Raw genomic sequence first — 12,140 nt, forward strand, 5'->3', positions numbered from 1 at the left:
TGAAGCATACAGTGAAATGATTTATTGGTTTAGTCTCATCTTTTCCCAGGAAAAGTTTCCTGAATCAACTAGCTCATGCTGACACAGTTGGTCTAAAGCAGATTGAGACAGATGGCCTCAGCTGTCATTTCCTTTCCTCCCATCCTTTCTCTTTGGCTTGAAGAGGAGAAGCCAGGAGGAGCACATTAATGGAAGACAAGGGAAGCAAAGCAGGTAAATAAAATGATTGGGCCCCTCCAAGTTACAGGCAGCCTACGTAATCACATGACAGGCTTGAACTCAGGATAAAGGGAGGAGCTTTAATATGGCTGTAAGACTTTTTTAATTTATACTGGAGTAAACTTAACTACTAATATGGAATAAAATGTTTCTTAATATCTTAATGTGATCATAGATCTGCACAAGGTATTATTCAGAAATTCAGGGAAGTTAGAGTCTGCAGGTCAAGAGTGAAGTTCCATAGCAGGAGAAAAATGAAGCACTTTCCTAATGATGCCCTACTGGGTCCAATCTGTTTAATACATCACTTGCATTTAAAATCAAAGATGGCCATCCAATAATTCTGAATTGTTTCTCACATTCAGTTGTAAGGTTTGACTTTCACTCAGTGAGTCTTATATAGGGTCTAATATAGTAATTAATTTTTTTGATTGATGAAAGTAAAATAAAGTATATTGAACTTAATTCATGGAAAAGTCTTTTTTCAGTTATTATTTTACTATTTGTCATTATTTTGGCTTATTTGAAATCAGAATAAATTTCATGAACATGAAAGCTATGAAAATGTAGCTCTCAGAACTTCCCTGGTGGCACAGTGGTTAAGAATCCGCCTGCCAATGCAGGAGACATGGGATTGAGCCCTGGTCCAGGAAGATCCCAAATGCCGTGGAGCAACTAAGCCCATGCACCACAACTACTGAGCCCACATACCACAACTACTGAAGTTCGTGCACCTAGAGCCTGTGCTCTGCAGTAAGAGAAGCCACTGCAATGAGAAGTCTGTGCACCACAACGAAGAGCAGTCCCCGCTCGCTGCAACTAGAGAAAGCCCGCGGGCAGCAGCAAAATCCCAACACAGCCAAAAATAAATAAATTAAAAAAAAAATGTAGCTCTCATATCTCCCACTTCAGGGAGCATAACTGACTTACAGTCCCAGCTGCCAGTCTCTGAATCTACCCCCGCGTTTATGCCAAGGTCATGCTGTGCCCTGTTCTTGGCCAGTGATTGAGCTTGGCAGGGATACTCAGGCAGGCCCATCTCTGTGACTGGCGGGTGACTTACCAAAACTTTCTTGGAACTGCCTGAAGAAGATTATTCTAATGCGAACTTCCTTCCTTCCTTCCCTCTTTCCTTCACTGAGTTCAGACCTACATTGTTGTCTGCTGGATCTCCCAGAATTCTCCAGCTACCTCCCCATTTTCAGTGACAGGTATTTTCCCCAATAAATATCTGTCATGTCAAATCCTAGAGAGCAGCTATTTCTCAAAGGACCACAACTAACACATTAGAACAGCAAGATTTATATTTTTATATGAACTGGTAATTTACACTTACTATTGTCAATAATGAGTTTTGTGTGATATTCTCACCATTCTTTGAAGTTCCTGTTCTTTGTGTTCCCTTTGAAACATGTTTTTATCACCACTTTGCACTTGCTACATGACAGTGAGTTAAAATAGTGTGTGTGTGTGAATTCTGTGAAGGCAGGGAATTTGTGTCTTCATTCAACATAAATGCCTGGTCTAGCACCAGAACACAATAAATATTTTTCAACGAATGCCTACCTAAAAACAAAATTTTCTAAAGCAATTAGGTGAACAAATGCACCCACTGAGGGGTATAAATCTGTTAAGACATAAGATATGCCATATATTTAGATTCTCTAAACTTCCTCTTTTCTACCCAGCAAAATATTAATGAAACATACGAAACAAAGAAAACAACAACAACAAGATATTTAGCTAATGAAGACAGTTGAAGTTACTGGATGCATTCACTAAATGTACCATATGGATAAAAAAATGGAATGCCATAATTCATGCTAGAGAAATGTTTATTTTAAATGCTATATCTATTTGAAATACACTTAAGTGAAAGAGTCTCAGGAGGAAAATAAGAATCTTATTAAGAGAGTAACAGAAATGATTCAGAGCATTGGCATAGGAATGAAAATTCAAGATATATTTCATATGTCTGATTTAGAAAAGGTTACAGGCCAAGGTTACTTTGTTACTTCTGGGAGGACTGTGATAGTGAGTCCTAGTGTTGAAGATGGTCAGTAGTCAAAGATGTTGGAGAAGCTGAGTGTTAAAGTTTCATAAAGTGCAGATATAACCATGAGGTAATGGGAGACATTCAGTAAATTTATCCAAAAAAGCGAGAGCTAAAGGCTGGTTGGTAACAAGATGACTGGCAATTCCTGGAAGAAAAGTAAGTTGGGCAGCAGAAGCTGGATCCACACCCCAGAGACTGGAAGCCAGTATTTCCATAACCAAAAGATCCAAGGCCAGTATTTCCAAAGCCTAGAGATCCAGTGTAATTTGTTTGGCAGGGACTGTGGAAGATGATATTTTTTGGATGGAAGTAGGATTTCTGGTAGGATCTGGTCACAGCCCAGGGTGTCTGGAATCTGGTAGGCTTAAAGAAGGTCTCATGACAACCACCATGGAGAGAGGAGCCCAGCTAGAAAGTGCTGGGGTGGGGGTAGATTATATTGCTGGGGTAGAAAGAATCATAGGTGGAAACTGGGTACCCCAGGTAACCTCCGAGGGAAAAGGAGAAGAAGTTTCCAGAGCTGCAGTTGAAAGACATGTTGTCAGGAGTTCTAAGTTCAACTGAGTTGCAGAGGGAAGTTTGTGAGTGTGAACGTTACCTTCTATACTGGACAGTTATATACTGTACTCTAGCAATGGGTGTAATAGCATGTGCCCATTTTAATAAGAACGCCTAATTAGGTTCTAGTCCAAATGAAATACATTAACCTTCAAAGACCTTTTTTTATGAATGTGGATTTTTAAATGAAAGAATTGCATTCGTTTTTCAAAGTAGTTGTCCATGAAGCAAAAATGTTACGTACTATAATTGTACCTATAAGATTTGTGTTTTATTCATCCTATCCTTAAAGATCTTGTATTGAATGGGTAACACAGTGAGAATTTTGTTGTGTTTAAGGCTCTAAAAAATACTTTGTAGTCTGGAGGGGACATTTATTTAGTTCAAAGTTTAGCAACCAGATTGAGAAAAAGAAACCCTCAATATCTGCTCCATCTCCCAAATTTTGTGTACCTTATAGAAGAAATAACCTACTTACAATCCTCAATTGATACAAACATTAGATGAGTGTTTAACACATTTACATTCTAGTTTTCTTATAGCACAGGTACCCAAGCTGCTCTTGTGTGCATGAGTTTTTGATTTAAAAATAAGGGTTCAGTATTTGCAGGAGTGCTTTGAAGATTACATTATAAAAATACTTAAGTCAAGAAATTTTTGTTCTGAAGTTGACTTGCTTCTTGAAAGAACTCATCAATAAATTTAATTCTCAAAAAATCTCTATCCCCATAAAGTTTAAGTAACTTTTGGTGGTGTTGATGTTACTGAGAAGTAAATGATAAGCAGTATACATTAAAAATGGGCTTTTATTCCCTTAGTTTTCACTCATAGAGTGGGATTTTTATTACAGAAGGTAAGTAAAATCAAGAAATTAGGAAAGTGTCTACCCCAGGTAAACTTCACCGAAAGATCAAGTTAGAAAAATTCATAGTTACAAATGATCTTTATAAATTGAACTGAGAGTGGAGGTTATCAAAATTTATGTGAAAAAGAGAATGAATCCTTTTGGGACCTCTGATGTAGTAAATATATCAAATGACGTAGATATATTCTGCCTAGAGGACTAATATAAGTATTTTTCTAGACTCTCTCATAAAGTTCATCATCGCTAACTGTAAATAGAGTAGTGCCTGGTACAGGGGATGGCTTAAGATAAGCTGTGGGTATAGGCAAATCTCTTAAGACATCTATCTTCAAAAACTCATGTATTGTCCAATGGAAATGAGCTGAGACTCATTCTATGAAGACTTGAAATTACTAAGTGGAAGTTTTGAGGAAAGATTCAGCTAAAAATCTAAAACAAGGTACTTTTGCAGGTAAGTGAGATTTCCATCTTGGGGACACTTATTAGATATCCACCTAAAGAGGTATTGTAAATGGGATTCCAACATGGTAGAGTACTGAAGGTAATTGCAAAACTCCCTTCCAAACTGTAGATTTTATGAGTCTGAACATTTTGAGTAGACAAATTGGTATTCAATCATGTTGCATATACTAGGTAACATAATACGTGCTCCATTTCTGTAATAAACAATTCTTATTTATTAGGTTTCTTAATTATGAATAGAAAAAAACATTCTAGTAGGTTCCAAACCTTCCTGTTTTATTTGTTAGTAAATTATTGAACATCAAAACATCCATATAAATATTTAACTCAGCTAAATTGAATTTGCTTGCTTCAATGTCATCCACTCTTATATAAGCTATTTCTGTGGAAGAATATTCTATGAGATCAGATATTAAGTAATTTTGAACATCCTTTTCTCAACAAAATGGAGGTTTGTGTACCCAAGCACTTTTGTTCAAAAGTAGAAGGGAAATGTTTTTCTATGAAATGAACAAATCAAACAGCACAGAAGCCACAGAAAGATAAACCTTCTTAATCTCTCCTCTTCTTCAAGGTTGTCAGTCTTCATTAGCCTACTACACAGAGGTGGAATACAAGTCATAGAACAATAAAACAAAAAAATGACGATTATTTTAGAAATTTTATAATACTTGTCAGAAACACCTGAAAACAATTTAAGTCAAAGTGATATATGTCGCTTTCTGAGGCAAAGGAAGAATCTGCTTAAGATGACTCCTTTGCTCCAAAAGTTCAAGGCAATTACCTTATAAACTTTCTATAGAACAGGGGCATTTTTCAGATTCTGCGGAATCCTTTTAGTGGTAAACATTGCCTCTGATTAGAGAGAGAAATACTAGGCATTTTTGCCACATTTTTAATATTTGTTTTTGTTTTTTCCAGCATCTTAGATAAATACCCTCTAACATTCCAAAATAATATAAAGAAATTTATATTTAATACTTAACTCATTCTACAGTAAAGACACACACAGAAGACAGAAAAACTAAAACTGACTCATTAGTTTGCATACAATTTTAAGCAGGGACATCAGAAATAAGGGGATCTCTCAGTTAATATTTCACTAAAGCCATTAAAAGCAAGATCCGATGTAAAAAAAAAAATCCTCATACATCTGCATGTTACCATTGCTGCTTCCTGATGGCACTGTCCATTAGGTAAACTTTCCACTTCCTGGTAACAGTCAATGTATGTTTTTGTTTTTGAAAAAATGACTTTGAGTAGATCAGTTAGCAACTTTGCTATCCAGATGGCAACAATTTTGAGACAGACTTTGAAAGGGGTATCAATTATTTTTAATTAAGCCCACTTCCCTCAGCCCAGACACTACATCTAAAGTTTTCTGAGTGATCTGCTCAGTGACCTTTGGTAGAGAAAGATGACTAAGAGCTTTGAAAATTCAATACTATTACCTGAATTCCAAGCCACAAACATGACTGCACTTTCCAGTTGTAAAACCACAAATACTACATATGTATAACTATGCTGATCTTTTCCAATTCATTTAAAAAGAGGAAGGTGACTTGTTTTTATAAACCATGTGGATGACACAGTCAATAATAAGGTTATATAAATGCCCCTGTCGAAAAAGCGACATTCAAACTGAGAGTATTCCCATTGTAAGTTACATGTCCTGTCAACATGTCCTACTACTGCTGCTCTGGAAACTTCTCCTCCTGCTCCCTTGGGGACCACCTGTGCTACTCAGGCTCCTCCTGTGGCTCTTCTTACCCTAGCGACCTGGTCTACAGCACTGATCACTGCTCTCCCATCTCCTGCTGTCTGGACTCCTCTCTCTACACTGGCTGTCAGGAGACTTGCTGTGATCCCATCAGGTGCCAGACATTCCATGTGGTGTAGGGTCCCTGCCAGACGTCCTGTTACCACCGGAGGACCTCCATGTTCTTCATTCCCTGCCAGAAGACTTACTCTGTGTCTCTGGGCCTCTGGGCTTTGGCTCCAAGTAACTTTCAATCTTTTGATTGTAACTTCCCATCTCTGGGCTTTGGATCCAGTGGTTTTCAATCAGCAGGTTGTGGCCCCAGTGCTTTCTCATCCCTAAGTTGTAGATCCAACTTTTACCTTCCGACCTACCTCTCTTCTAGGAGCTGCCAGTCTCTTTCTTTCCAACTAAACTGTGGACCTGGCTTCTACTAATATTATGTGTGAACACAATACCTACTACATCTAGAAATTTAATGCAATACCTGCTATATCAATATCTATACTATTTATTGACCTTTTGTCCTACATTTAGCTTATAAATTTGACTTCTACTGTTACCTACTATGGATTAGGGATAATTTGAATACCAGTAACTGGTATTACTAGTAGAAAAAAAATGTTGTAAGTTTAAATAAAAATATGGTAGGGCTTCCCTGGTGGCACAGTGGTTGAGAGTCCGCCTGCCGGGGCAGGGGACACAGGTTTGTGCCCCGGTCCAGGAATATCCTACATGCCGTGGAGCGGCTGGGCCCGTGAGCCATGGCTGCTGAGCCTGCGCGTCTGGAGCCTGTGCTCCACAACGGGAGAGGCCACAACAGTGAGAGGACCGCATACCAAAAAAAAAAAAATATATATATATATATATATATGTGGTATATGACATCCACATATTGGCTTTAACATAATTTGTTTACTTTTTGTCTTCAAAACTACTTCTAAATATCTGGCTGGATATTTCTGTATCTTGTATTCATCATTTAAAAAATTTTTACTTTAAAATGTAAAATTGTCCAGTGTCCTTTAGGTTTGGAAGAAATTATTTCATCTTTTATGTTTACTCCATCTGTTAATACCTTCATATGATAAAACCTGAAAATACATTTTTAAGACTACAAACAAATTACTGTGACCTTTTGTTTTGTCATGGGTTAGAAACAAATATTTTTATATAAAATAGTTACAAATTGTAAGGTATATTAAATTGACTACATCATATAATTCTGGAAGGAAAATTAATCATAAATACATTCTAAAATATTTGAGAAATTGAAATGGGGATATTCAGTAAGAACTTAGATTTTAGTGAGTTAGATTTGGTGAGAATTCCAGTTCTCCCAGCTTTACAGGCATATAAGAAATCAAGTGAAATTTCTAATTGATTTATAAATGAAACATCTAACACATTTCAGTACTTATTAGCAAGTAAGCCCAACATTTTCCATACAATCCGTTATACAGGTTTGATGGAGTCCCAATTGCTACTATTTTTTTAGTTCTGTTGATAACATTTGTTTGGAAAAAAACAAACAAAAAGAAAATGAAACTCAAAAACAATGCAAATATTCTCTTGTTACAACATTCAACTAAATGTTTAAGCAGCTGATCACTCCTGAATCAGCAGTTATGCTCCAAACTTTTATCCATTATGTCAAGGACAACATTACTGAAAGATACAGATGACCTAGATTCTCACCCACAGGGTAACCATATGTCTTGGTTTATTCCGTTTGTCTCAGCATCCAGTCTCATTTGGTAATTGTCTTAGATTTTTCACTTTTTATTTATAATGAATAATTGAGTTAACATAAGTGATGATCAGTTTAGGAAACCACTTTGCTTTTGCTATGGTTTCATCTAGTGGAGTATGACATACATGTATAGTGTACAGAGTTTTCACTTTAACCAGTGTTAAATCTGAAAGAAGACAAGCCATATCCTATCCTTTCTTTGGTCATCCTGCCTGAACAAAATGGAACTACTCCTTTTATTGCAGAGGGATCATGGAAAACAAATTACACTCAGATACAAGCGGTAGGACAGCTCACATGTTCAAATCTTGCTGGAGGGTCATTTGTCATTCTAACCTAGCCAGTACTGCTATGGCTCTTTTCACAGCCTGCAAGATGCAATAATACACCCCAAACTACCAGTTGGTGGAGATAGTGGGGAATTTAGAATTACTGATGAGGTGTACATAAAATATGGGCCTAAAATTGAGGGTGGCACACAGCATATAAATATTAATCTAAATGCTCTTGGTACAGTGGCTTGGTCACATGTCATATTGTTTAAATCTACAACTATTCATTTTATTGTTTGGGAACAACTTTCTTCTTTAACCTTTGCAAAAAAATATCGTTTTAGGAGCAAAGAGCTAAAGCTAAAAGTTCATATTTAATTTAAAAATGTGAATACTTAATTTCTATTACTAAAGCAAATTGATGGTGAATATATGACTTGTACAACAATTCAATAACATTAACTCTCCACCACTGGGGTCAGAAATATCACTTACCACATGAAAAATAAAAGAGGCAATTTTGCTGAAGAAGCATCAGTATCTATTTCAAAAGATAGAAAATTTAAGACGATTACTTCCAAAGATAATTATTTATCACTAGTAGTTGCAAAAGCTGTGTTAATATATCACTCTAATGCATACATTTCATTTAGGTCACATAACTATTCTAAATCATTTTCACTCGTGTTAAATCCTAAGTTTTCTTGTGGAAGTAAAAACAAACAGGGCTTCCCTGGTGGCGCAGTGGTTGAGAGTCCGCCTGCCGATGCATGGGACATGGGTTCGTGCCCCAGTCCGGGAAGATCCCACATTCCGTGGAGCGGCTGGGCCTGTGAGCCATGGCCGCTGAGCCTGCGCGTCAGGAAAGAACAAGAAAAGATTAATTCAAGAGATCGGATTGTACTAGATCTTTGGTGTATAACCTTGGGCAAGATTCTAATTCTTTTTGACTTTTCATTCCTTCACGCCTAGAAAAATCTATATGACACAATATCTGTCTTTCTCACAAGGATATTTGAGCATTAAATGCAAGTGGTATATCTGGTACCTTTGTATTCTCTGTTATATCCTCATTTTCTCACCTATGATCCCAGGCACAGCTATGGTGAACAATTTCATGCAGGTTTCAACCCTCTTTGCTCAGACAGTCTCTCCCTTCATGTATAGACAACTTTTCTTTCACTCTCTACCTGGACTTCTCAGAGGGCACAGCCAGGAAAACAAAAGGAACACACTATGAATCCTCTTTGCACAGGTAATGACGTTCCAGGAAAGTGACAAACATCAGGGACAACATTCTAGCAATGGGAAACAGAAGCTGATGCATAAATGCTTCCCCCTGTTGATCAGATCCTGGGGTGGACAGTTCCAAAAGTCATTCTATACATTCCTCAAAAGGCCCTGAATGATTGAGTCCCCAGTGCCCACCATAAAGTCAACCAAAAAATATGTCCCTTTGTGAAATTTTTGTTTTTCATTCTTTTACCTTCCATGGTCTCCCAAACTAGCTCCCTGGGGTCTCATGGCAAATACACTGTCTGCACCCAAGGTTTTGACTTCAGCTCTGCTTTCGGGGAGAGAGGGGTTCAGGCTAAGACTAATGGATACAAATGTTTGTTCAGCATTGCTCAGGTGTGTTGCTCTTAGTTGATGCAGTTTGAACCTTGGAGAAGCATCAGGAGGTTTTCCCACACCTCCTTAACCCAGTTACTCCCCACTTAAGGCCATTGTGCATCTCTTTACATATGTTCATAGGGATGGCTCAGGAATGGATCATGCTCAGGGACCAGGCTCAGGGAAGGATCATGGCACTTATGCCAAGCAACAGGGAGCAAAACATCTATCTTAGCAGTTGTTTAAGGCTCATCTTTTCTCTTAGCTGAAAATCCACACTCAGATATTAGACTTTCAGGTATATTTTTGGTCTATGTGTAACCTTATCTTATAAGTTATATTGTATTCTTGTTGCCTGCATTTCTAATTTTGTGCCAATTTCTCTGTTTTCCTTTATCAGCAGAAATCCATGCCTCCATTCTCAGGCAAGTGTCACTGATATTGAGACATACAAAATATGGACCTCCAGGAAATAAATACTCCCAGTAGGGAACATATGCATTGACAAAAGAAATTTGCTCAAATCTGTCAAAATGTGTGTTCCCAAACCCAATTTCAGAGTCATACTGATCTTTATTTTAAATTCCCCAATCCTAAATAAACTATAGGCAAATAATAATAAGCTGAACAATATATTTTGGTGCTAGATGACAACATAAATTTATCAGATTAATATTTTCATTTTCAACTGCTCTTCCAAGAAAATCCAATAACATATTTTCTATCAATAGTACAGATATTAGGACTTCATATTGGGTTATTCATTAAATTCAGAGTCTCTCAAAAGTTGATGATGCAAGAAACTGATGATTTAAGAATAAAAGAACAGTGGTAAATTGTGAGAATGAAAATGATGGCTGTACTGAGTAGAGACTTTGATCTAAATACTCAAAAGGATCTAGACCCTCAACAAGTTGAACGATAGAAACTGAATTCACATGTTCTGTAACACGATGATTGGCAGCTACTGGAGGCAAAGTTGGTTGGATGGAAGAATCAGGATCCACAGCCTGGGGAAGGGAAGCCACAGACTCCATAACCCCGGAGTTTGAGGCCATGGAATCCATAGCCCAGTGAGTAGCAGCTTCTGGATCCAGAGCTCAGGGAACTTCAGCTGCTGGACCTAAAGCCCAGACACCCAACATAAGTTGTCCAACAGGGACTGCAGAGACTGGAGGGCCTGGGGCAGTAGCAGGATATCTGGCAGGGACTGGACACCACAAGGGACATCTGGCACCTGATGGGCTCATAACAGGTCTCCTGACTGTAGAGAGAGGAGCCCAGCTGGCAAGTGCTGGGAGAGCAGAGGTCAGTGCTGTAGACCAGGTTGCTGGGGTGGAAGGAGCCTGGGTAGCACAAGTGGCCCTCAAGGGAGTGGAAGGAGAAATTTCCAGAGAGGTAATTATGGGACATGTTGACAGGAGATGTGAGTTCAGCTGATTTACTGTGAGAAGATTCTGAGTTTGAATGTCACTACTGCACTATGGAATTTATATACTTTCAGCAATAGGTGTCACACCTATGGGGTCATGGGCCCTATGTTAGATTTCCTCTTTTTCATATGTGTAATTCAATGGTCTTCTCTGAAATTGCAGTTGCATTCGAATAGTTTTCCGCATTTGTTTTTATGGGTGCTGTATTGTGTTGTTATAGCCAAAGCCAATGGACTACTGCTGTGTCAGAAATGCTGACTCTTTTACATTAATGCACATCTCATCATGGCCAGGAAAGCAACAAGACCAGGAAAGCTTTTCCTCTGGTTTATACTAATCTGATTCCTGTGTATCCACATCTGGTTTTGCTGGTAGATGCTTTCCTCCTAAGAGTGGGGAGTGAGAAAATCAATTTTCTTCTGGTACAATGGATCAGAGGCACAGTTTCTAGCTGGATGGAATCCTTCCTGGAATGATCCACCTTGTCAACATTCATTCCCATTCTCCAAAATCACTTGGTGGTAATCTGATATGACAGCAATAGAAAACTAATACACCAAGTATCACAGTTACATTGTGTCTTTAATCCAATGAAGAGAGACCAAAAATAAATAAAACAAAGAGACTGAGAGAGAAATGGCTAGAAACAGAAAGACAATTTGCTGTGTATGTAAAGATAAGATGACAGAAAAAAAAAAAAAGACGGCTCAGTTGAAATAGTACCAGGGAAGATCAATCTGGGCCCATCTCTATTCAGCCAGGAAGGAATAGTCTGATGAGGGGAGGAAACAAATGAAAGTGAAACAGAGAAGGCTCAGGATTCTTTTTTTCTATTGCACTAAAATTAGTTTGTTTCCTAATGTCTTTTTAATTAAAATTTTCAAAATTAGTACATTTTATGAATTTTGATATGTTGTTCCTTTGCAGAGCTGCAGTTTGAAGGGTTTTGTTTTGTTTTGTTTTGTTTTTTTCGATACACAGGCCTCTCACTGTTGTGGCCTATCCTGTTGGGGAGCACAGGCTGCGGACACGCAGGCTCAGCGGCCATGGCTCACGGGCCCAGCCATTCCGTGGCATGTGGGATCCTCCCGCACCGGGGCATGAACCCATGTCCTCTGCATTGGCAGGGGGGGGGGGAACCACTGCACC

The 12,140-nt window shown here is 38.2% G+C and overlaps 2 protein-coding genes and 1 pseudogene across 2 annotated transcripts; 1 reads left to right on the forward strand and 2 right to left on the reverse strand.

Annotated features, from left to right (window-relative positions):
• Positions 1-2,365: 2,365 nt before the first annotated feature.
• Positions 2,366-2,860, reverse strand: LOC103089003 (keratin-associated protein 15-1). The gene is given in 1 exon segment (XM_082931083.1): positions 2,366-2,860. A coding segment is annotated over 1 exon segment (447 nt). The 5' UTR covers positions 2,813-2,860.
• Positions 2,861-5,840: 2,980 nt separating this feature from the next.
• Positions 5,841-6,356, forward strand: LOC103087374 (keratin-associated protein 13-1-like). Its single transcript, XM_082931080.1, is given in 1 exon segment — positions 5,841-6,356. A coding segment is annotated over 1 exon segment (516 nt).
• Positions 6,357-10,464: 4,108 nt separating this feature from the next.
• LOC103089269 (keratin-associated protein 13-1-like) lies at positions 10,465-11,022 on the reverse strand (annotated as a pseudogene).
• Between the last annotated feature and the right edge of the window lie 1,118 nt (positions 11,023-12,140).

Source organism: Lipotes vexillifer, unplaced genomic scaffold (genome assembly GCF_000442215.2).
Source record: "Lipotes vexillifer unplaced genomic scaffold, Lipotes_vexillifer_v1.1 scaffold1152, whole genome shotgun sequence".
In the NCBI taxonomy this organism is placed as follows: domain Eukaryota; kingdom Metazoa; phylum Chordata; class Mammalia; order Artiodactyla; family Lipotidae; genus Lipotes; species Lipotes vexillifer.